A 26909-nucleotide genomic window follows, 5' to 3' on the forward strand; every position below is an offset into this window, starting at 1 on the left:
CCTTCAAACTCGCTGTCAGGGAGCATAAAACCCAGCCCAATGCTTTAACATCGTGTGCAGTTCTGATTCTCTTTCAGCATCTTGATGAACTGTATTGTTTTGTTCCAGAAACTTCACAGTCCTGTTGAGAGGAACTTGTTCATGTCTTGTTTCACTAGCTTCACAGTTGCTGACGACAAACCCATTTTAGGAAGGAACTGCGTTGTTTTACTCTTTGGAATTTCCAGCTGTGAGCTCATCCACTCCTTTAAAAACCATCTCACGTACTAATTCTGTCTATTCCTTCTTAAAAGACTCACTGCCTGATGGTGGCAACGGTCTGACGGAATCTACTGACTTACCGTGTGTGAACCATTGTTTTAATCATGAAACAATTTGAGGTAAGAAAGAACAGCTTTCATTTTTCATTTGTTGAAATGTTGACTGTTTCCCTGAATGTTTGAACAATGCTGGTTAACTGTCTGTTGTTTTGTGTCTGAACTTCTGACAAGTCAGTAAGTAAGTCACCTCCACCATGAAATGTGTTCCAGTCTGCCCAGCACACTGGGCCAGTCTTTATACAGTGCCCATCTACTGTAATACACATCTATTCCTTAATAACCACTCTGTTTTATCTGGCAGACCTTCCTGTGTTGAGGGTGCTTTTTGAGGCCTTGTTTTGAGATTTTCTTGAGGGCTATTATTTATTTTGAGGGCTACATTTTTGTTTTCAGGGGCCCCTTTTCCATGCTCACTAACTCACTTATTAGGTGATACAGTTATCTCCTGACAATACCTTTTTGCATTTGTGTTGAAGTATGGGATATTGGATTCAGACAGAAGCAGAATTAGTCAGTTTAAACAGCATCCTCCATAAGTATTAATGTTCCTTTAAACATAAAGGTAAAACACACAAGTAAAGCATTCGTTTCCTAGACACCACAGTACTTAATTTGGTACAAGACAATGGTTATAAGTTAAAACAAAAGGGTTATTTAAAAAAATAAAAAAACTAACACATTTCTATACATAAAAAGCTGTCACCTCAAACGCACCCGTTACGGATGGGTGCGGTCACAATTAATATGTTTCTACTGCATTAAGCTGAAACATTTTAGCTAGGCATCTCACTGCATCTCAGACTTGAATTTAACAACCGACAGATTCAACACATTCTTTTCCCACAAAGTAGTTCTTGAACCTATACAGCCTAAAAATACAGATTCCACATTCATTTGCAAAGAACTCATTTTCTCTATGATTTCAAGTTTTCTTGGCTCCCGTTTAGCTATTTCTTATCTGACAGTTTTAAAATTGTTCTGCTTCCTTTGTAGGGTCCTTCTCCCCTTAGCCCTTTGTATCCTGCAGCTCCTCTCACCTCTTATAGCTTGTCTCTCCAAAATCCGCTTGCACTTCTTCTGTCCCTCTACAATTTTGTCGCCTCCTCCTGCCCCACTTATTTGCAGTCTCGTCCCTGCAGTGTTCTTGCCTCCTTTTCACCAACTCCTCTTGCAGAATACTCCTTAACCTACCAGTCTTGCAACCTCCTACTCCCCCACCGCTCTTGCAGACTTCTCTTCCACCAAACTATCTTGCTACCACCTCTTACACTCAATGCACCCTTCTCCTCCCCAGCAAAATTTCTGACCCTTGGCAAAAGGCAGCTCCGGCTGCCCTGGTGAATCCCTCATTACAACAACTTACTTTTCTAACTGCTTCCAGCCTCTCCAGTCATGGGCTGGCTCTTTCCCATGTTTGAACGTCTACTTCTTGGGGTGACTTTTCTCCCATTGATTGCCCCTATGGTTCAAATTTCCAGTGTGTTTTGGTGGATTTGGGGGAAGAATTCACCTGCCATTCTTATGTATTTTGAGCATTCCCCTTAGTGAAAGATGTAGATTCTCAGCATCTTTTACAGAGTCATTAGAGCCACACTGCTGTTACTCAGTTAGGTAACTAATGGAGTATCAGGTGTATAAGAGATGCCAGGTGGACACAAACAAGTTACATTGGCAGATAGCTTGTTTAGAAATATGAGATTATGCATTTTCTCTGTAATCATGAATGGAGCTAGACACTAGATGATAAAAGTATTAGCAATGAAAGAAGAGAGACTGATTTTAACCTATCATTTGTTTACACAAAGTTAAAATGCATCACATACACAAATCTTTACCATTCAGAAGACAAGATTTTGAAGCTGAGCAAAGTGAAGAACAGTTGGTGTTCTCGTTTAAAAGGTGGTTTAGAGAATATTGGAAATCAAGCAATGTCAAACATATGGGTCATTCACTAACCCATGAATAGGATAAAGTGTCCAAGTGTTGGATTGTTCTTTGGACATCAGGCCATGACAAGGGTCCAGAAGAGATTTTCTAATGTGATCCTAAGGAAAAGAGGAAAATCCAAGGAGACATCGGATAACTTTAACATCTATTCAAATGGGGTAGGTTAAGGGGAGATCTGATGGAAGTATTCAAAACTATGAGGGTTGTTTGTGGAGAGAAAAATGTATTTACACTGGTTGGGGTATGATGGTCCTGGATGACTGGATCAATCTGGGCAGTCAATAATGACTACCTGATAGTTGAAACAGTCTTGGGAGACAAGCAGTGCAGTGGTTAAAGACAGAAAAACATTACAGAGGAACATTGAGCCAAATAGTCCCTGGTGTTCCAGTGATCAGTGGATGTATCAAGCAGCCTGAACAACAAGAAAGGTATGAGAGCTTTGAGGAGTTTAGAGGAGCTCATAAAATAAAATGGAGCCATCTGTTTTACTAGGATTGAGTGAGAGGTTTGGAGTGGAACAGACTTTAGAAACAATCTGAGTGTTGAGTTGTAAGAATATAAGAATACAAGGAATAGGAGCAGAAAAAGGTCACCTGACTCTTGAGCCTGCTCCACGAGTCAATAAAGTCATGATTGATCTGATGAGACCTTATTTGCACTTTGCTGTCTGGCCACCATAGTCCTTTACACCCTTCTTAACCAAAAACCAGTCTAACTCAACCTTGAATATATTCAGCAACCACCACCTGCACTGTTCACTGGGAGAGATAACTCCAAACACTAACGACAACAAATTCTTCCTCATCTCTATCTTAAATGGGCCTTATTTTAAAGCTATGTCCCCTAGGGACATAGGGGACATAGGGGACATGTTCTAGTTCTAGGGGAGACTGAAAGTTTGTTTGTACCAAGAAGTGAGATTTCTTTACAGGCGGACCAGGACAAAGTCATCAGGCTAGGAGGCGTTGTGAAGATGTAATTGCACCAAGTTTAAAACAGCCTCAGCGTTACTGTCCTGGTCTGCAGCTGATATTCTATAATGGAGTTCTTTGTAAACCACCTTGGGTCTTCAGATAATAAAGCATTTCAGCATTGGAAACGAGTTCAATCACATGACCAACTTGCTATTGTTCACCCAGAATGGTTTAAAGCTGAAAGGCATTGTTATACATTTGTATTTCTCCAGTTCTAGAGAAAAGGGGTGTGACTGCCTCTCGTAAAAACATGCTCAGATAATTTGCCCCCTCTGATGCACTGTTCAAAGCTCAGACCCTAGTTCACCAACTTCAAGCTTAAGGCATCTACTACACAGGTGATTGTTGTGGATCACACCGGTATCCATTGCTTCCACATGCTACACCTGCAATACACCATCTGCCCTACCATCATATTGTGTTTTATTGAACTGATTAAGTTTAAAAATACCACTCAACTCATTTCTTCCACAAAGAGCTGCAAGAAACAATTGTGTAGGAATGGGGGGGATTCAATGTTGAGGGACGGGTGATTATATTGAAGTTTTTTTTACTTTTACCTTTCAAAATGAGAAAATGTTTACAAAAAAATGTCTATAACAGAAATGAATGATGTTGGGGTCATATAGAATCCATGACAGGGGAGGGTGTGAGTCAGTTACAGCAGCAGATTATTTGGGTGAGTAGAGTCTGGGGTTCGGAAAAGTTGTGGATTTATGGACTAATTAAACACTTCTTAAATTAAATTGTATCTTGTTTTGTCAGATAACTTCATCACAAGATGTAACCAACAAAACCTTCAACAATAGAAGCTGTGTTATCCTTCCAGATGGTATGGATCTATTTCCCTTATTTTGTACATTATTATTTTCCTTTATTGTGAACTTTGGGAACAAACTGATAACATCCATGCTTTTGAATGTTTTGCGTCATCTCTCTGGTTCAACAATGATGTCAGCTTTCAGTCATCATAATCTGGTAACATAGGACACATTTGTCTTCATCCTGTTCTCTCTAGCTACATTCCTCCTTCAAAAACTCTTCAAAACTCATTCTCCAAAAAGTCGTTTGGTTACCTCCATCTATCCCTTTTCAAAGTCAGGAGTCACACGCCACCAGGTTATCATCCAACAGGTTTATGTGAAATCACAAGAAGGAGCACATTTCATTTTTTACAGCTACATCAAATCACCACATAGCTAGCTGTGTTTGAAGTTCACCAACCTCATTCACCACACTTTTTACATTTACAAGCATGCATTGTAAACCTATCTTTGTGGTCCTTACAACCCTTGTTAATCTGCTCCTTCCAATATGGAACAGTTCTCTTCTCTCATACTGTCCCATTCTCTCATTTCATGGTCTTAGTCTTCTTTTCTACTTCTATATGTTGCCGTCAACCCTCATGGCAATTTAGCTTACACTCTCCCTAACCACACTGGAACACGGCCCAATAATGACATTGGTCCCAATATTGTTGAGAAGCCATTGCAGTTGTTACTCTGGTTCTGAGTAGATAAATAAGAATTGAACTGGGTGAGTGCAGTTCCAAACATCTGGAAGGAAATGGAGAAGAGTTGGAGGACAGCTACAGCATGGGGTTATATACAAAGTAAATCTTCCTCTACACTCTTTCCCACAAAATGCTTCCGGGAACAGATTAGCAGATTAGTTAGGTGCAGAGTAAAATTTCCCCTACACTAACTCTATCAAACAGTCTAAAGTTCAGGCACAAGCAAATTAGATAGAGATAAAAAGTCCCTCTGTATCATCCCATCAAACTGGAACAAACATAGACACTGTTGTAATATTGGAAAACGGCAACCAATTTGCATACATCAAGGTCCTATGAGCATAAGTGGGATAATGACCAGGTAATCTGATAATTTAAGAGATAAATATTAGCCAGAAGAAATCTCCTGCTCTTCTTCAAATCGTACCATGGGATTCTTTCCTCTGGATGAGTAAAGTATCCTCTGCACAACCTTTATACATACATGTACCCTTAATATTAATATAAGATGATCATTCCCACACCTCCATCATTGTCTCCAGTTCCAATTTTGACTGAAACTTTTGATTGTTAGAAGTAAGCTATGTTCCCCAGTGCCTGCTATTTACGACGAACATATACATAATTGAACACCTTTCAGATTGAATGCAGTGTTTATGGTATCCATTTGGAGGTTATTTCTGTCCAGTTTAGCAACAGAACCTGGACAAGGTCAAAGCCAATGAAATTAACTGACTCTTTCTACTTGTAAAAGAGAAAGGTTACTAAACAGTGTTTCCATTCTTTGCAGGGCTACTTGGAGAGCTAAACTACAACATATTGCTTCTCCACTTCCATGGGTAGGAGACACCAGGCTTCACGGCACCATTACAACATTATCTGTCAAGTTCAAATAGCAAACATTGTCTTCAGAACAGTGAAACATCCATTTGGACTTACCTTCAGATCCAGAAACGTTTTCAAAGTTTGAAGAAGTAATAGGAAAAAGCAACAAGCGAAGTAGTCATTTCATTAAAGGATCTTCTCTGATATCTCAGGCACACTTACTCCAATTAGGGACTATACTCAGTTATTTAGTCTCCCAAGAGGAGCATCTGAGTACATATTCCCTTAAATCTAACAATAACTAAATAAAGCTCTGGGTCTAGGACATACATTTATCCTTTGATCTTCACCAGATAGCCCTAGCAACTAGCTGCCCTTCATATGCCCACATCTGTAAGAACTATGTTAGGGTTGTAACTATGCCAGGAAAAATCATCACATCTAAACTTTGCCTTGGTGTGGACTTTATGGAAGCTCAAACTTGAACAGGACAGATAATGAGTTGGGGGATTGTTTACATTGTTATGAGTTTCTGCTGTGAATGGTGTGACAATGGGCTGCCAAAGCTCAGTGTGGATCATGGTTAGGAAAGTATGTGTAACTTTCCTGGGAAAATTTTCAACACCATTCCTAACTGATACACTAGGTTTACTATGGTAATGTCACAATATTATATCTCAATAAATTTTGAAATGATGTATTATAATTTTGTAGTTGCTTTAAGGAGTATTGGAGAAAATGAAAATGAAGACCACGGCCAGGAATTTCCTGAAAGCTATTAGAATAATAGAGTCATTGAGGTCTACAGAACAGAGAAAAGGCCCTTCAGCCCATTCAAAACTAACTACTTAATTATCTAGTCCCATTTTCCAGCATTTGTTCCATAGCCTATGTGCCTTAGCCTCTTGTTCCTCTACTGCATCTGTAATGCTACCAAAGTTAGAGTGGGAGAAGAGGATGACATCCAATGAAATTCCAAGTCTCTGGAATAAATTAATCCTATTTCTCATTGCTGATGTTTTTCCTTTGTTGAGGTTTGCTTACTATTCCTAGTGACAGTTCTTTTTTGAGCATTGGTGCACTATTCCACAGCAAGGGCATCACAGTTCATAGTGTTCTCAGCTGCCATTCAACCACTGGCATTTTCCCAACTGTTTCCATTATATCCCAGTCCTGGATAATTCTGCTTCTGTTTTCAAGGCCAAGATTGCTGAACTGACTGAGCTCTGCTAAGTCAGTACTAAGCTGTAAGTGTAAAAGACGGTGTAGGACCAGGCAGGAACCTCATCAGTATTGAGGGACCATAGAACAGAAAGGTCACTGGGATCCCAGCCTGTGTATACCTGCTAATTACAGTGTTGTCACCCAGTCTTGAAACTACCTGTCAAATATACAACAGCAACAAACAGTACAAAACATACCCACATCTGAGTAATAGTGAACAAGCAGAAACCCTCTCAGCCAATAAGACTGTTCACACAACCGTGTTGCCTATATCAGTACGCTACATTTACAAAAATAGACCACTTGATCACCTTGGAGAGGCACAAAAACAGATTAAAATTCAGCCAAAATGAGGAAGCAAAATCTGAGAAGATCCTTTTCAAGCAATCAAGCTATTCCAGGAGATCACTCAAATTCCTATTCATTAAGAGCTGGTGCCCTTCATAATCAGAAACAATTCCAGCTCCCACTTGAAGAACTTCAACAAATTGGCACCAAAGGCATGAAGAAAGATGTCTGTAAACAGCCAGACAGTGGGGAGAAGAGGGGGAGCAGAAAGGCAAGGAAGAGGAGGGTGGGACAAAATAGGGACAAGAAGGGAAAATGTGGAAAAGGATGATGAAAGAGGGAAGAGGAGAAGCAGGAAGGGGACAGAAAAAAGAAGTCAAGGGGGAAAGGAGGCAAAAGGAGAGGAGGAAGGAGTAGTGGAATAGAGGAAGGCACAGTGAAGAAGGTTAACAGTAGGAAATAGAGAAATGTGTGAGATTTTTCTCATTTTTGGTAAGTGAATGCTTCTGGATAGGCTAGCTGTTATTGTCTGTCCCGATCTGCCCCTAAGAAGATGGTGGTGAGTTGCCTTTTGGAACTGCTAGTCTACTTTTCAAGAATGTAGCCTACTATTCCCTCCTCTCCCTTCCCACTTTCTTGTTTTGGACACAATACTGTGTCATATGGTTGGTAACTCCACAGGTAGACCCACAAGGCCTTTCGGAAGACAGCTCCAAGATTTGATCCAGCAGCAGTGAAGGAATGGTGATATGGATGGAGTATGACTTGGAGGGGAACTTAACATAGAAACATAGAAAATAGGAACAGGAGTAGAACATAGAACATAGAACAGTATAGCACAGTACAGGCCCATTCAGTCTGTACTCTTCTGCTCCACCATTTAATATAATTATGACTGATCATCCAACTCAGTGCCATTCCCATTTTTCCCATGCCCGTTGATCCCTTTAGTCCTAAGAACAATAACTAACTCCTTCTTGAAAGCATTTATTGTTTTGGACATAACTGTTTTCTGTAGTAAACAATTTCACAGGCTCACCACTCTATGGGTGAAGAAATCTCTCATTTCAGTCCTAAATGGCCTACTCCACATTCTTACACTAGAACCCCTTGTTCTAGACTCCCCATCATCAGAAATATCTTTCCAGTATTTACCCTGTCTAGTCCTGTTGCAATCTTTGAAGTTTCTATGCAATCCCCTCTTTTTCTTCTAAACTATGAATATGAATTTCCTAGCTGATTCAGTCCCTCTTCATACTTCAGTCCTGCTCTCCCAAGGATCAGTCTGGTAAATCTTCACTGCACTCTCTCCATAGCTGGAACATCCTTCTACAGATAATGAGATCAAAACTGCACATAATACTTCAAGTGTGATCTCACCAAGGCCCTGTACAATTGCTACAACACATCCCTACTCCTGTACTTGAATCCTCTCACTATGAAGGCCAACATGGCATTTGCCTTCGTCAATGCCTGCTGCAACTGCATGGTTAATTTCAGTGGCTAGTGTACAAGGACACCAGGTCCTACTGCACTCCCTCTTTGCCCAACCTATCACCATTCAGATCATAATCTACCTTCCTGTTTTTGCTACCAAAGTGGATTACCTCACATTTATCCATCATCTCCCATGCATGTGCCCACTCAGTCGACTTGACCAAATCACACTGAAGCATTTCTGCATCCTCCTCACAGTCTACCCTCTCACCTAGCTTTGTGTCTTTTGCAAAGTTGGAGATATTTCATTTAGTTCCCTCATTTAAATGATTAACATATATTGTGAATAGCTAGGTTCGAGCACTGATCCTTACGGTACTTCACTCATTATACCTGCCACTTGACAAATGCCCGTTATAGTCCTATGTTGTTTTCTGTCTGCCATCCAGTTCTTTATCCCTCTTAGCAAACTACCCCAAACCATTGAATTTTAATTTTACATGCTAATTTCTTACATGGGAGTTTATCAAAAGCCTTCTGAAAATCCAAGTAAACCATATCAGTCGGACTGAGGTCAGGAGGAACTTCTTCACCCAAAGGGTTGTGAATCTGTGCAATTCCCTGCCCAGTGAAGTGGTTGAAGCTACCTCACTGAATGTTTTTAAGGCAAGGCTAGATAAATTTTTGAACAGTAAAGGAATTAAGGGTTATGGTGAGTGGGCGGGTAAGTGGAGCTGAGTCTCAAAAAGATCAGCCATGATCTCATTAAATGGCAGGGCAGGCTCAAGGGCCCAGATGGCCTAGTCCTGCTCCTAGTTCTTATGTTATGTTCTTATATCCATTGGTTCCCATTATCAACTACTAGTTACATCCTTGAAAGATTCCACTGGATTTGTCAAAATTGTCAAACCTTAAGTAAATCGATGATAACTCTGTCTGATCCAGTCATTGGTGTCCAAATGCTCCGCTATTAATTCTTTTATAGGACGGATATTGTTAAGCTGGAAAGGGTTCATAAGAGATTTACCAGCATGTTGCCAAGACTGGAGGGTTTGAGACATACGGAGAGGCTGGATAGGCTGCGACTTTTTTCACTGGAGCATAGGAGGTTGAGAGGTGACCCTATGGAGGTTTATAAAATAATGAGGGGAATGGCAAGTGTCTTCTCTCTACAGTGGGGGATTTCAAGACAAGGGGGCATGTTTTTAAGGTGAGAGGAGAAAGATTTAAAAAAGACACAAACAGCAATTTCTTTACACAGAGAGTGGTTTGTGTGTGGAATGAACTTCCACAGGAAGTTTGGATGTGAGTATAGTTACAACATTTAAAAGACATCTAGAAAAGTACATGAATGAGAAATGTTTGGAGAGATATGGGTCAACTGTAGGCAGATGGGCCTAGTTTAGTTTGGGATTATGGTCGGCATGGACTGGTTGGACCAAAGCATTTGTTTCTGTGCTGTATGACTCTACAATGGACTCTAGCACTTTTCTCACTTCCAATGTCAAGCTGAACAATCTATACTTGTTTTCTCTCTACCTCCATTTTAAAATATTAGGGTTGACATTAGATACCCTCCAATTAATAGGAACTGTTTCAGGGTCTATAGAATCTTGGAAGAAGACCACCAATTTCATCCATGATTTCCAGGGCTTTTTTTTTTAAGTAGTCTGAGATGTAGAATAATGGCCCTGCATATTTATCAGCATTTAATCCCATCAATTTCCCAATATCATTTCCCTATTAATATTGATTTCCTTCATTTCCTCCATCCCACTGGACCCAGTGTTGCCCAGCATCTTGGGACATTATTTGTGCCCTCCTTTGTAAAGATTGAACCAAAGTATGCATTTAATTGATCTGCTAGCTCTTTATTCCGGCCGTAACTTCCCCTGTTTCTAACCATAAAAGAACTTACTAATCTTGACTAATCTTTATTCTCTTCACTAATCTTTTTTCTCTTCTATACCTATAGAAGCTTTTGCACTCAGTTTGCATATTCTCCACAAGCTTACTCTCATACCTTATTTTCCCGTCTTAATAAACCCTTTTGTCCTAGAAATGCAGCTTTAGCATCAATTGAACTATACTCCCAAGCATTTGTTACAAATAAGACCAAGTACACCCAATATGATAAAATGAAAATATCTTTAAATTTCAGAGTTATTCTGTCTGAGTTTATTAGATTTGGTAAGGGGATTGTGAAAATGTTGAGTTTTACGATTAGTATCAGTTGACTGGAATAATAGTCAAAAAACTATTACTTTTGCAAATGTTTTCTACCCTGTACTTGTTTAAAATTTATGGTAAAATGCTTGGTGTGACAGGGAGAGAATTTGCATTGTATGATACTCATTTTCCTGATGCATCATTGGCTCCACTGGTGAATCAACAGACTATGGGCTATAGGTAGACACCAAGGCATGGCTCAGTAACTCTGGACAGATAGTGTGGTATAATATTTCAGGCAGCTGGTTAAAGATTGGCTCACAAATCCTGACCAACCAAATAAAAAGAGACCAACTTTTTATTGGTGTGGCTACAATTTGTAAGATCTTGTTGCGTGCAAATGGTTGCAACACAAAAACTTACCACCTTTTGAAGGTCACACAAGACATACATTATGTTGTATAAGCCTGAATGTCCAAACAATGGAGATTTACATCAAGTTACTGGTGCTCGTTACTTCGGTGCTGGCTCTGTCATATAGGTTGGGCTGTCAATCCAGTACAGTACTGAGGAATTGCTGCATTGTCATTGGGCAGTACAGAGGGAGCATGGTACTTTCGCAGGGTCTCTATTTGGAGACCGTCACACTGTTGGAGGGTCTGCAGTAAACTGTGGCTGCACTGTCTAAGATGCAACTATTGGATGAACCATTAAACTAGGTGGATGTAAAAAATGCCATGACTCTATTTGAAGAATAGCAGGAGAGTTCTTCCCCATATCTTGTGCAATGATTGGCCATGAATTAAGATCAAAAAAGAATTAAATCGTGTTTATCTCACAATGCTGCTAAAGTGCCATCAACCTGTAGTATTAACTCTGTTTCTCTCCATAGACAATGCCAGACTATTAAGTATTTCAAACATTTTCTGATTTTATTTTGAATTTCCAACATTAGAGTATTTTGCATTTGCTTGCATCTCGGTACTATTTGTGGAAGCTTGCTGTACGCAAATTAGCTGCTGCATTCTACAACAGTGGGCGGCATGGTGGCTCACAGCTGCAGGGACCCGGCTCTGATTCCAGTCTTGGGCGACTATCTGTGTGGAGTTTGCACATTCTCCCTGTGTCTGCATGAGTTTTCTCCAGGTGCTCCAGTTTCCTCCCACAGTCCAAAGGTGTGCAGGTTAGGTAGATTGGCCATGCTAAATTGCCCATAGTTTCCAGGATGTGCAGGCTGGGTGAATTAGCCAAGGGAAATTCAGGGTTATAGCGGTAGGTGGATGGGATGCTCTTGAGAGGATCAGTGTGAACTCAATGGGCCAAATGGCCTGCTTCCATACTGCAGGGATTCTATGAAAATTCTATGTATTCTATTGCCTTCAAAAGTACATCATTGGCAATGAAGAGCTTTGAGTTGTCTTGAGCAAATAAAAGGCATTACAAACATAGAACACTTACTTTCATATAATGAGTTTATGTTTAGGCAGAATGCTGACTGGCATCAGTTTGCAACCATTACATTGCCTCATAACTTGTTGAGGAGCTAGTGCTCACTTTCATTTTACAAGAATGGAAATTGATACCATCTTCTGCTCCTACTTTTGAAGTAGTGCCGAGGAACATTTGGCACCTTCTGTTGAAGAATAACAATGGACTATTAACAAAATTAAGGCACTGTAGTTACAGAGATCAGTGAGCGCAGTGTGATAGAAAACAGCCACAGGCTCAGTGCAGTGCCTGACTGAGATTGGAAAGTTGGATAAGTGTTTCGCAGTTTGACTTGATGTCCATCGGAACAGTGTCATTCAAATGTTCCATTTTTATGTTACACAGGAACAGCAACAACTGTTTAAACTTGTTCAACCACATAAATCATGGTGAATATTTGCCAAACTGCAAGAATCAATTTTTACAGGCAACTGTAGGGGTGAACGATTAGAACCAGATTGTATATGTCCCAGATTAATGTTCATAGTTTTAATGAACAAAAGCAGTGAATTACAGACCAATGACCAATCAAATTCCATAAATGTATGGATTGTAAATCTGATTCAGAGATAGTAGGAACTGCCGACACTGGAGAATCTGAGATAACAGGGTGTAGAGCTGGATGAACACAGCAGGCCAAGCAGCATCAGAGGAGCAGGAAAACTGATGTTTTGGGTCTGGACCCTTCTTTGATTGTAAATCTGCTTTGATACACTTCTGTGGGAAAGTAGATGGGGTATTTCTGTCAGAACTGGTTGCACTGAGGGGAGGATGCTCCCTTGTTTCCCACCTTGGTCTTGGAGTCACCACTTGCAATGACTCATATAAGTAGGCCTTGGCAATTGTCCCAAACCCCGAATATGAAAGAGCCAACAGGATGAGACCTGCAGGATCCCTGATTCTTGCCAAGGGCAAATGTGTTTTACCACAGCAACTAAATAAAACACTGCTTTAAGAAAGACACACCTCAATCAAATGGACAGTACCTGAGGGAGAAAGAATGCAGTCCCACTGAGTTGCAGTATATGAATAATGCAGAAAGTATGAATATTATAAAATAATGATCTCTTTTGCTGTGTTATTGTAAGCACATAGGATATCGATACAGAATTAAACTTTTCCTTCAGACCAGGCATTACATGATCAATTTATTGCTGAAGCAGCAGAAAAGGACAAATGAAGGGAAAGCATACACAGAGCTGAGATTAAACTAGAGCTGTGCTGATAAAACAGTTTCTTTACTGTTCAACACTTTTCACACCTGCAGAAGGTTTTGTTAACATCATACCAATGCAAAGGATGGTAGCCGGTATTCCACCCAACTGTGTCCCCAGAACAGAATTCAACTGCACCATCTTTATTCCTCCTTTCCACTGTTATTCTGATGGAAGTCAAAGCTCTTCCTCATTGTCAAGGACTTTGAGCTGTTTTATCCAAACATTGCGTCAACTTTCTGATGTATAATGATGGAGAGGTTCAAATGACATTATATAGGGGTATAGGAGGGACATTGTAGAAGATGACAGGCCAAGGATAGAATATTGCACGTCGCACAATGCTGTAATGAGTTATATTTGATCTAATTTGGACATTGTGAAGAGTTTATATGACTTTTTCACATGGGTTAAGTATTTTGAGTAGAAGCCATGATAGAATGGAGCCCATAAAAGGGTATAGTTTACACTAAGCGAGGATTGTCTATGGTAGGGCACTATTATAGGACAGTATAATCAAAAGATTTTGGGCATGAAAGGAGTCCTGATATTTCACTCTGTGACAATGATGTGACCTTTCTTTACTTAGACCCAAGTCCCAGTTGTACTTCCATTTGCTCTTTCAGTTTGAATTTTTGAATCTGTAAGAACACAAAAAAAAATTCAAACAAGGTATTTTCAAGACAGGAAAAGGTCGATTGAACCTAACAAGAATATCACTTTCCAAGAATCAATCATACCCAGCTACTTTCTATGTACAATCCCCAATCCATCCAACCATCTTGTCCCCTTAACCAAAAGCACCTCACAATTTTCTCCCCATTTCCCTCAATCTCACTTTGGCTCAATCCTCTCACCATGGCTCAAATCCCTGTGACAGAATGGGACAATGAGTTGGGTATTGAGCACTGGGTCTCTCAGAGTGGGACAACGTAGTGGGTGTTGAGCACTGGGTCTCTTGGAGTACGACAATTGGTTGGGTTTTGAGCACTGGGTCTCTCAGAGTGGGACAGTGGGTTGGGTTTTGTGAACTGGATCTCTCAGATAGGACAGTGGGTTAGGTTTTGAGCACTGGGTCTCTCATAGTGGGACAATTTTTGGGTTTTGAGCATTGGGTCTCTCAGGATGGGACAGTGGGTTAGGTTTTGAGCACTGGGTCTCTCATAGTGGGACAATTTTTTGGGTTTTGAGCACTGGGTCTCTCAGGATGGGACAGTGGGTTAGGTTTTGAGCACTAGATCTGATGATTGGGACAATGCATTGGGTTTTGAGTGCTGGGCCTGTCAGAGTAGAACAGTGTGTTGGATTTTGAGCACTGTATCCAACACAGTTTTTGCAAGTATGAATTCTTGTTGGGGGTGTGGTAAGTCTATAACAAAGGGAAACAGTGATCACTGGGTTGAACACTGAAACTAACTGTAACACATGTCATCTTCCACCACCTTGGTGAAGATCAGCTAATTCAGTTGAGATTATCAAACTTGGGCCAGTTCAATTACTCACAGTCTGAGCTATTATAAATATTCATCTGTTCTACTTTGCTTGCAAGAAAGTTCCAAATACAAGTTTGATGTATGAGGTTCTAAAGCTATGTCTTGTGCTGAGTTCCTGTTCCTGTCCTTGAGAAGTGCCTTCTCCTATGGCCCACAGTTTGAAGTATGCAGTCAACCCCCTTAAAATGGCAAAGTAAGGAGGTGTACCCACACCAATTGGACTCAATATCCCAATGATTGTCAATTCAGGTTTCAATGACCATTGTCCAGTGTTCACTCAGAGGGCAGTACAGACTCTTCACCTTCTGCTTCAGGGATGAAAATACTAGCTCTGGACCAAAACCTCACTCAATAATAAATGCAATACCCATTAGTTTCACCCACTAGAACATTATGGAATCCAATTACAGCACCAGCCTTGGAACCCCCACTTTGATTATAGCAGTCAGAGCACATGTGAATGTTCTCTATGTCCAGACGGTGATGCAGAAATATTTTTACTTTACATTTTCAGTTATCAGAAATGAATAGTCTTTTCAGGTTTACTGCTACAGTACATACCTTCCCACTAGCAGTCCGAGGGAAATCATTAACAAACACCATGTACTGTGGGATCTTGAAATGGGAGATCTGTTAGGAACAAAGAAATTGATAGTTTCAAAATACTGCTTCAGTTTTTTCTCTCGCATCTCCCTCAAGTCCAAATTATACAGTGATGGTGGACTATGAAGAATCAGTGAAATCTTCCTGTCCTTCTCAGCCTATTTTATTCACTCCCGTCTCAAGGCACTAAATTCCATCCTATTCACTCCTGTCTCGGCATTCAGTACAATAGGTGTCACAAACATGTGACCACAATCCACAAATGCTTTCCTTTGTTTAGATTGAGCCCCTGTTGTGTCTTTGGTGGATCAATGCTGACCATTTGGAGTACCAACAGGACTATTTAGTGATTTGCAACCCCATCTGAAAGAATAGAATGTGATCTCAAGCCATGCTGAACTTTTCTGAGGTGGTGGCTTCTAATATCACCACGATCCAGCTATTTTGCAAATTTGCAAATTTCCCTGAGACTCATACCCAGTTACTATCTTACTGATTGGGAACATCAATGAGAGAATCTTGAATTCAGGGCAATCTTGTTCCCCTACTTTTTAATTTCAATGGCCAGATACAATGGGTAGAATTTAAAGTTCCTGACCTGGGTAACACCTACCAGTTGCAGAATGATGGAAAATGTGCAAATCTTCTGTTGAGGAGGCTTGACTGTATTTACACAGAAACAGAAGATAAGAGAAAGAGTTGGCCATTCGACCCCTCGAGTCTGCAGTGCCATTCGGATGGCTGATCATTGAGCTCAATACACTAATTCCACCCTTGCCCCATTTTTCTTGATTCCTTTAGCCACAAGAGCTATATCTAACTCCTTCCTGAAACACATGATGTTTTGGCCTCAACTACCTTATGAGTGAATTTCACAGGCCCACCATTATCTGGTGAAGAAATTTCTCCTTATGTCTGTCCTAAAAGGTCTACCCCTTATGTTTAAACAATGACCCCGGTTCTGGACTACTCTACCACCGGGAACATCCATCTGCATCTAACTTGTCTAGTCCTGTTAGAATTTGATAGGTTTCTATGAGATACCCCCTCATTCTTCTAAAATCCAGTGAATTTAATCATAAGCAACTCACACTCTCCTCATACATCAGTATTGCCAATCCAGGAATCAATTCAGTAAACCTTCACTGCACTCCCTCTAAACCAAGAACAGCCTTTCTCAGATAAGGAGACCAAAACTGCACAAAATATTCCAGGTGTGGCCCAGTGTGCCTCTGAGGCACTTAAGTGGGCAATGGTGGACATTTTCTGCCATTTAGGATGCCAACAATGGAAATCAGACCCACAAGAGATGCCAGTCAATCAGAGACCATTGCTGGTAGCAGTACTGGGAGTGATGGCTGCCAGGACTTCACTAGGAATCATCGCTGGAACTCTGGCTTTGATTATTTGAGGATGTGTTGGGGTGCACAGAGAGTGGGGATCACAGGAGTGCGGGGGGGGTGCGGTGTGCATTCAGTACTGACTCCCCTCTCACCCTATCCCCTTCTATATCTGTAGGCTGCATGCTAACCTGGCGGAATTTGCTGGGCACCCTGTGGGAGCCACAAGAAAGCCGTGTGACTCCCATTTATGCCGTTAGCGAGTCTAAATGACATCCTGCCATAGGAGGACAGATTTCCTTATTGAGGCCTCTTCTTGCCTCTGGCGCAATCACAAGGAAGTTTCCCTCTGCAAGGACATTTCTCACCAAAATGAGCTGAATTTATTTTTCAGCACCTTGACCTACAATGCTCACCCCTCTGACTAATAAAATGTATTCTAATGACTCTCTATGTCCATTGTAAAGAGGACTCTTTCTTGTTAATCTTATTGTTGACCATATATAAGTATGACCCACAAAAGCACATACCTGTCCCTTACAGTACGTTTTAACCTCCTCAACTGTGCATTCCATTCCATCGTGGACTTTCACACAGGCACAGAGCTCTTCACCCATCTTGTCATCATGCACTCCAACCACCTGCCAACAGAATATGGAGTTAAATCCCATCAAACAGATACAGCCACTCCCCCTGCCCCACCATCGCACACAACACCCCGTCACAGACTCATTTATTGAGCTAGAAGAATTCTTAAAATGTAAGGAGAGGTTTTTAATTTATACATTGCAACCTCAACAAGAAACAGTGAGGTTCTGAACTTAGATTTTGGGAATTAATCTAGGTGGTTGGAAGGGGAATCAGTGGGAAATATTTTTGTGGTAACAATCATAACTCAGTTTGGTTTAAAGAAGTTATGAAAAAGGATAAAGATCAAAAATATTTAAAATGTCTAAACGGGGGAAAGGCCAATTCAATTAACCTCAGATGTTATTGAGCAAAAATGGACTCGAAACAGTTATTTAAAGGTAAATCAGCGTCAGAGTATTGGGAGATGTTCAGCGTTCAGAACAGTTTGTTCCCAGTAGGAGAATGAGTCTGATCACAAACATGGATGTCAAAGAGAATAGAGTAGGATAAGGCAAAAAGAAAGCATATGTCAGATGTCATTAGCACTAACCTGCTCACTGACACTCAGTTTGGGTTCCACCAGGGCCACTAAACTCCTGACCTCTTCACAGTTTGGTCTAAAGATGGATAAAAGAGCCAAATTCCAGAGGTGAGGTGAGAGTTACTGTCTTTGACACTAAGGATGCATTTGATTGAGTGGAGTCCTACCTAAACTGGAGTCAGTGTGAATCAAGGGGCAAACTCTTGTTGGCTGCAGTTATACCTGATACATGGGAAGATGGCTGCAATGCTTGGTGGTCAGTCATCTCTGCTCCAGGACATGTCTGCAGGAGTTTCTCAGGGTAGTGACTGAGGCTCAACCATCTTCAGCTGCTTCATCAATGACCTTCCCTCCATCAATAGGTCAGAAGTGGGGATTGTTGCTGATGATTGCATAAATTTCAACACCACTAATGACTCTTCAGATATTGAAGAAGTCCAGGCCAAAATGCAGCAAGACCTGGACGACATCCAGGTTTGAGCTGACAAGTTACAAGTAACATTTGTGCCAAATAGTCTCAGGCAATGACCATTTCCAACAAGAGAGAATCTATGCATCATCAATTGAGATTTAGTGGCAGCATCATCACTGAATGCTCCAGTATCAACATCCTGGGAGTAACCATTGACCAGCCGTATAAATACTATGGCTACAACACCCGGTCAGAGGCTAGGAATCTTGCAACAATTCAACTCCTAACGCCCCAAAGTGTGTCCACATCTACGAGGCACAAGTCAGGAGTGTGACAGAATACTTGCCTGGATGAGGGGCAGCACAATGGCTCAGTGGTTAGCACTGCTGCCTCACAGCGAGTTGAACTTGGGTTCAATTCCAACCACAGACGACTATCTGTATAGAATTTGCACATTCTCCCCATGTCTGCATTGGTTTCTGCTGGGTGCTCCTGTTTCGTCCCAAAGATGTGCAAGTTAGGTTGACTGGCCATGCTAAATTGCCCATAGTGTTCAGGGATTTCTAGGTTAGGTGCATTAGTCATGGGAAATACAGGGTTACAAAGAAGGGTAGGGGGACAGGTCTGGGTAGGATGCTCTTTGGAGGGTTGGTGTGGACTTGGTGGGCTGAACGGCTTGTTTACACATTGTAGGCATTCTGTGAGTGCAACTCCAACAACACTTCTAAAGGGCAACCAGAGATGGGCAATAATTGGTAGCCCTGCTAGTAAAGGCCAATTCCCATGAAAGAATAAAAAGAAATCCTACGAGACCATAGAAAGTGCAGTTTCCAATGAAACACACTCAGAACAGGTACAACACAGATCACTAAACACTCTACGTAACATGGTCCAATTCTCTGGAGAGCTGATTTTACAGAATACTAAATTTGAGAAATTTAATATGTGAAAATTTTAAAAGTTGATCTTTTTCTAAAATGGAGTTAGAATTTCCATTCAGATTTTAGCATAACTATAATAAGGACATGAACATGCAGCAGAGATGTTGCTTGTAATGCTACATTATTTGGGAGTTTCTGTCAAAATATACTGGAGAGAGTAGGGAGTAAGCTGGAAGATATGGCACAGGCCGGTCACAACAATAAAAAGAGAACATGTGTTGAGTTTCTTTGATCAGACTTTCAGGAGGTAAGGAAGCAGGTCAAAAAGTAAGCCCTCAAACCCTGAGGGAAAAGCCAGTTTAAAAAAAAAATTACTTGTTAATGAATGCACTAGTCATACCGGACCTCCATTTTGAGGCACATAAGACAAGTTGGATCAATATTTGTCATTCGCCAATTTTACTGGTCTTACCAGTACCACATACAAACAAGAGTGGAAAAAGAAAATAGGAACGATCAATACATGGCTTGAAACATGGTATAGGAGGAAAGGTTTCAGATTCTGGGACCAGTTCTGAGGCAGGAGGCAACTATTCAAAAAGTATAAGTTGCTCCTCAAAACGACAAGGATGTCTTAGAAGAATTTAAACTTAATTTGCAGGGGAATGGACACCAACATATAGAAACAGAAAAGAAAAATTAAGGCACATAAGGTAAGAGTGCTGAATACTACTCAAGAAGGAAGTTATACCATATTAGATAGCAGCAGGTTAAGAAGAACTTCAAGGAATGAAAAGGGTTGAGTACAATGCACATATGTAAGCCCAGGAAGTTTGGTAAACATGTCCGGTGAATTAAAATAATTGACTTGTACAAGAGTACAAACTACTCACACATATTGTGAAGGGAAAAAGAGAGGTGAGGTAACAGTACTGATTAAGAAAGATATTGTATTGTAGGAAAGAAAGGACATCCATGAGGGGTGAGGACAAAATTCATATAGTTAGACTGATCGGCAAAGAGAAAGAAGTTAAGGTGATCAGCAAAAGGAATGGTGGCATGAGGTTTACCTTTATACACAGGGAGTGATTAGGATTTTGAATGTGATTCCTAAAATTGTGATGGAGGCAGGTGAACTTGTGGTTTCAAAAGAGAATTGGCTGATTATGTGAAAAGAAAAACAAATTGCAGAGCACTGGAGAAAGGATGTGGAAGTGTCACTAATTGAGTTGCTCTTGTAAAGAACCAGTACAGACATAATAGGCTGAATGGCCTCTTTCCGTGCTGCAATAATTCTATGATTCCATAGATTGTGTGATTTCTCCTCATAAGTTAAATTTGAGAGGTCAGCTATCAGTCAAAGGTCAATATGTCCTTCCTGCAGCCCAGCATTGTGCATAAGCCTCCAGATAAGAGCTAAGAAGGGTCTTGTATGGTTGAAGCATGATTTCGTAATGCCTGGTAATCTCATTATCTAGGCATAGAGTTAGTACTTTATCAAGCATTTTAATCATAATTGTACCATAGATCATAATTTTCATGATCTATGTATGTTGCCACCATCGCCACTTCCACACATCAAATTCTTTGCTTCTCCACTGTTTCTAGTCTTTCACCATTTATTAAATATGCATTTTCTCTCCTTATGGTTCAATCTAGGCAGTTTACAGTGTTGCCTGTCTTTGAGTAATTGGCAAATTTGGAAATGTGAGCTTTCAAAATCTTTGTTTAAATCATCAATGAACAAGATAAATAATTGAGGCACCAACATAGATCCTAGTGGAATTCAAGCTGCCTATGAAAATACCACCCCATTCTGCCTACTCCCTTTCCTGACATTTAGCCGATTTTCTAATCAAGTCAATAGTTAACCTTCAGTTCCACAAGCTTCAACCTTAGTTAATAGTCTTTATGAGGGGTCTTATTCAGTGACTTCTAGAAGTCTATATGAATTTCAGAAAATTTGAAGAGGTCAGCTGTGACCTCTCCTTTACCAACCCATTCCAGTTACACCCAGTGAAAAACTGTACATCCACTAGTATAAACTGTAGTTTAAGTCACTTACCTGGACTTCATGTATTTTTGGATGTGTATGCAGAAATGCTTCTATTTCTGCTGGATAAATGTTTTCTCCTCCACGGATAACCATGTCTTTACATCGGCCAACAATCTGACAGTAACCATACGCATCAAGTTTGGCGATATCGCTGGAAGTGCAGGACCAAGTAATTAACACTGCATTTTTGCAAATTTTACCAGAGATCATCAGCGTCAGAACTAGAGTTTAATTGCTGGCTTTCTGTGGAGCAATGAAATACAGGAAAGTGGAGGATATTGGCCTTCTCTTGGTAAAGTTAATGTGTGTCTCAGTTGTATGGAATATGATATCTCAACTTTGCTTCTTGGCCAGGGTTCAGTTAAAGGTTCTCAGCCATGGTGAGTGAACGAATGCTGCAACTGACTTCAGTACCCCAAAGGCACATCCCAATAGAATCATTCAGTGCAGAAGAGGCCCTTTGGCCCATTGAGTCTGCACCAACACATCAGAAGCACCTGACCTTCACCCTAATCCCATTTGCCAGCACTTGGCCCATAGCCTTGAATGTTATGATGTGCCAAGTGCTCATCCAGGTACTTTTTAAAGGATGTGAGGCAACTCGCCTCTACCACCCTCCCAGGCAGCGCATTTCAGAATGGCACCACCCTCTGGGTAAAAAGGTTCTTCCTCACATCCCCCCTAAACCTCCTTTCCCTCACCTTGAATGCATGTCCCCTCATGACTGACCCTTCAACTATGGACAGCAGCTGCTCCTTATCTACTCTGTCCATACCCCTCAAAATCTTGTACACCTCAATTTTCTCTGCTCCAAGGGAAACAACCCAAGCCTATCCAACTTTTCCTCATCTCTTAAATTTTCCATCCCAGGCAGCATTCTGGTGAATCTCCTCTGCACCCCCTCCAATGCAATCACAACCCTCCTGCGATGTGGTGACCAGAACCACACATAATACTCTCGCTTTGATCTCACCAAAGTTCTATGCAATTCCAACATGACTTCCCAGCTTTTGCAATCTATGCCTCGACCGATAAAGGCAGGAGTCCCATTCGCCCATTTCACCACCCTACTAATATGAGATCGATGACTTCATCAAGGAAAGAGGGCAGAGGGAAATGACAATAACAGAATTAATGGATAACCAAAGATCAACAAGTATTTGGCACGAAGTTATAAACTGGAATCTAAACGAGGAGCTTGAATAATATCATAACTGACAGTGTTTCAATCTCTGGAACTTACAATAATGATGAGTGAGTACACACTGAAGTTTACTTTAAAGAAAAAGACTGCGCACAGGCTTGCTCACTGTTTCCCATCTCTCAGTTGCATGCACACATGTAAAAATGTAAGTTCTTACTTAGCCTGTAGCCTGATTGGCTCAGTAACATTGCACATTGGCTGATTGTTTGATTAGTTATCCAGGTTCCCTCAAAACTTACAAGCCAGGGAAAGTTGACTCACCCTGTTTTGTACCAGCCCTCTGGTGTGATACATTCCTTTGTCTTTTCTGGTTCATTCCAGTATCCCAACATAACACTGTATCCACGGATCCACAGCTCTCCCGCTGTGTTCAAAGGAAGGAGTTCCTCAGTTTGGAGATGCACAACCTTGGCCTGTAACACAAATTAAAATGCCATGAGATAGGACTGGAGGAGCCATATGTTGCAATCATGCTCTAATGAATCACTCTGTTTGCCCATGTTCTAAATGCAAAACATTTACTTCATATATTGGCTAATTCTTGAGGTGCCAACCCTCCAGGAATTGGACAAGATGCTTCAGAAATTGAGGACTAATCTCTCAGACACAACTGTGAACAATTCAAGAAGGAATTCAAAATGATATTTGAAAAATCATTTATTCTCCTTTTCTTGGAATACTTTTGCTTAGTAGCTATTAAAAGATAGAACTTGGAATGAAATGTGTTTGACTGAGACAGGTTGCTTTCTTATTGGCCTGGGAAGGCAAAATTTGTGGAGTTTGTGTTATGATCCCATATCGGCTCTCCAAGTTTTATTATAGTCCCAGACGAGATCTCAAAATTTGTTCCAATATGGTTAAAAACTATTAACCTTTACTGTTTAAGTCAGCAAAATTTGAACTCCCAGTTGCTTACTAAGAGAATATATTTTAATATACACAGGTTAATAAAGCAAACAGTCAATTTTACCTATCATACTCTCACATCAAGAATAAACACAAGGTAAATATGTGTTAGCAGGCCAGCTTAAGCTGTACATACTAAAAACTGCTTATCAAATAGTTGACATAACCAAAACAAGTTCCTCAAATTTTGAGCACCCACTCAGACACCAGTCAATACTAAGTCCCAAAAAAATCGCCGATGCTCTGTCTTCCTTGTGAAGGATTTCAGTTCCCCTCCATTGAGGATACACCTTCTGATTTCCCTCAAAAATTTCTGTAACTCAGACACAATGGCTGTTCATCTCCCAGTTACTCAATCTCTTCCACTGGATTCACAGGGCTGTTGTCTAACATTTCAACATTGGCAAATCCAAACTCTTCAGCTGTTCTGAGTGGATCACAACATTTCCAGGACTTCCCTGAAATAGTTTGGATCTCCAGCTGACATATGTTTACTCCACCTAAATTTCATAAATACAATCCTCACCCTAAAAGGATAATGTGATGTACAATCGTAATCTAATCCAGATCTCTTTCAAATCTGCTTCTAGATCCAGCCTCCTTTGACGTTCTTTTCAAGCTTAACTGACATACTATGTAGAGTGTCCTCCTGTGATGGTCAGGTAATATTTCAGCATCTAAACACAAGAATGATCTCCGGTTGCAGCTACACTGCTGCTAAGAACCACTTCTGGGTTTCCTCAAGCCGCAGTATCCCCAGTTGCACTGAACAAATGCTCCTCCAGGCCTTCCATGACCCCGAATCTCAGTGATTTTGAGCTAATATCAACATGTTAGTTGTGATGGTGCCAACTTGACTTTAGTCTCTCCCCACCAATCCAACCCACTCACTGACCACTGAATTGGTCTATTTTATGCCCCCTGTTCCTCATCAGAATCGAGTGTATTCTATGCCTTAAATGTTACAATCTTTAGTTTAACCAATTATCATTTCCACAGGCACAAAGTCAGTTTCTCAAAACACACAGAGACAAAAGAAGTCCTCCAAAATATAGCTTTCCTCATGGCATGCTGGATGACCAAGGACTGGTTCGTGGGATGGGGTGGTTGTAGGAGGAATGTCATGTTACAAAATCTATCCAAGCTGAGCTGGCAAATGTCATCACCAGCACTAGCCTTTGAAACTTCTGCAAGCAATTGGCCATTTGGTGAGAAATGATGTTTGGCGCAGGGTTGATATCAATCAGACAAACCAGGAGGACTTTGCTTTATGCAACTTTTGACATAACATGATACCCTAGCTAGGCAGTAACCATGGCACTGTTCCAAAGCTGAACTCAGCTTCTCAGTAGTGGGAGAGCTGGGCGGATGACTCACTTACAACCAAGAGCTACAGAAATAGAATTCATCCAGGCTGTGAGGACAGTTTTCAGGTATAATACAAAACCAGTCACAGAGAGAAGAGACAGAGAGATACCCAGCAGTGATAAAGGGACATACAGACAGAAAGCAATAGAAAGCTAGGAGAGAAGTAAGAGAGAGAAAAGGAGAGAAAGAAGGAAGGGCTAAGAAAAGGGAAGGGTAGGGAATAGAAACAGAGGAATGAAATGGTGATAAAAGGAAGTGCAAGAAGAGGTAAAGAGTAAGAGAGAACGAGAAGAGAGAGAAATAGAGGGGAAAAGAGAGAAGAGAAAGAATAAAAACACAAATAAACAGTAGAAGGAGAGAAGGGGAGGAGAGAAAAATGAGGTAAAGGATGTGAATAGAGAGGGAGATATCGAGAAGGAAGAAGTGAAGCTATGCCAACCTTACATACAGTCATCAGGAACTAATTAAACTACCACCTTCTTACCTCGGTGTGAGGGGAAACATATCCAACTGTTTCTAGTTTCCGTGTCATTTCGTCCATTGGGAATCCTTGAAATGTGACCGGGCTGTTTTCTGTTGTTCCATATGCTCCCTGATAGAAGAAAGTTACTATTATTCAGAGTCAGCAGAACCATTTTTCTATTGATGAAGCTGTTAGGAATGATAGAGAAAGAAAATGGAGAAAGAAAATGAGGGGGTGGGTGTGTATGTTTGATGCTATTGACAAAAGAGGAGCACGGTGGCTCAGTGTTTAGCATTGCTGCCTCACAGCACCAGGGACTCCAGTTCAGTTCCAACCTCAGGCGACTGTCTGTGTGAAGTTTGCACATTCTCCCCGTGTCTGCGTGGGTTTCCTCTGGGTGCTCTAGTTTCCTTACAGTCCAAAGATGTGCAGGTTTGGTAGATTGGCCATGCTAAATTTCCCATAGTGTATAGGCCAAGTGGATAAGCCATAGGAAATGCAGGGATAGGGCAGGTGGTTGAGTGTAGGTCAGATGCTCTTCAGAGGGGTGGTATGGACTCGATGGGCTGAATGGCTTGCTTCCATACTGTGGGGATTCTATGAGATGATACAGTTCTAAATAAAGAGGACATTAGATGGTTCTAGGATGAAATCTATTTGGTTTATTAGGGTATTTTCACAGAGCTCCAAGTAATGAGAATAAGATTAATGAGCAAATTTACCAGCAACTTTCAAATGTGTCTAACAAAGGTACAACAACAAGATCAAGTGAATTGAGCTTCCCAAAAACAGACTTTTAAAAAAACATAGTGTTAAGGGTAAGGGAGGATTTGAAAATAGGCCTCATGGTTAAAACACGCTTCTCTGAATTTTCCCTTGGGGTGTTATTAGTTCAGTCTTTTCTCTTAGAGCAGGTGGGTCAGGATCTATCACATTAATAATGTTCTCATCTTATTATGTGACACCTCATTTGTCACTTGTCCCATATGTTCTCATCACGTATGCTTGGCTGAGAGCTAGGACCAATAACAGCATGAACTCACCACAAAGTTTGCTTTGACAAATGAAGTAAACTTTTGGTTTTGCTTGATTGATTTCCTTAAATGATTAAATATTATTCTTCTGTCATTACTATTGTCAATGTTTTAATGATTATTTCGACAAGAGGTGGGAAATGTTTAAAACCACTTTATCAATACTTTGATGGTCTGTCTGATTGACACTTTTATGGGATGACAGGAAGAACGGCCTTTTCTTTCAAAGAACATATCTTTCTCAGCTGGACCACCTTTACCATTGTTATTGTATGATCCATTGGTTTTGTACATAGTGCATACTGGGTGAGTGAGCATAGTAGTTAGTATGATTTTGCATGACGGCATGAGAGGCCATGGAAACTGGCTGAGGATTGAGAGGACATATGGAGTGAGGGACAGGGAGCCCTGAAATAACTCTTGAGAGACTAGCATCTTATCAGCAATCACTCTTTATTTACAAATGAATAGCCTTTGACAATAGCACTGCCTCTCACTGAGTCAGGCATTCAGGGGCTTGATATTAGTGACTGTCATCCTTTTATGTCAGCCAGGTCCAATCAGAGTTTCTTTAAA

The 26909-nt window shown here is 40.8% G+C and overlaps 1 protein-coding gene and 1 long non-coding RNA gene across 2 annotated transcripts in view; one reads left to right on the forward strand and one right to left on the reverse strand.

Moving 5' to 3' along the window:
* Positions 1-222: 222 nt before the first annotated feature.
* LOC109930164 lies at positions 223-6288 on the forward strand. Its single transcript, XR_002260662.2, has 3 exons — positions 223-380; positions 4010-4076; positions 5548-6288. It is a non-coding gene; the product is annotated as an uncharacterized LOC109930164 (long non-coding RNA).
* Positions 6289-12154: 5866 nt separating this feature from the next.
* acsf2 (acyl-CoA synthetase family member 2) overlaps positions 12155-26909 on the reverse strand; it is a 115487-nt gene continuing 100732 nt past the window's right edge. The window contains exons 11-16 of the mRNA XM_020529720.2: positions 25321-25428; positions 22824-22975; positions 21368-21509; positions 17369-17479; positions 15457-15525; positions 12155-14043 (exon numbers count right to left, since the gene is read on the reverse strand). Coding sequence (XP_020385309.2) covers positions 13984-14043; positions 15457-15525; positions 17369-17479; positions 21368-21509; positions 22824-22975; positions 25321-25428 — 642 coding nt within the window. The 3' untranslated portion in view covers positions 12155-13983. The remainder of the gene's footprint in view (positions 14044-15456; positions 15526-17368; positions 17480-21367; positions 21510-22823; positions 22976-25320; positions 25429-26909) is intronic.

This window comes from Rhincodon typus, chromosome 23, assembly GCF_021869965.1.
Source record: "Rhincodon typus isolate 14 chromosome 23, sRhiTyp1.1, whole genome shotgun sequence".
Lineage (NCBI taxonomy): Eukaryota > Metazoa > Chordata > Chondrichthyes > Orectolobiformes > Rhincodontidae > Rhincodon > Rhincodon typus.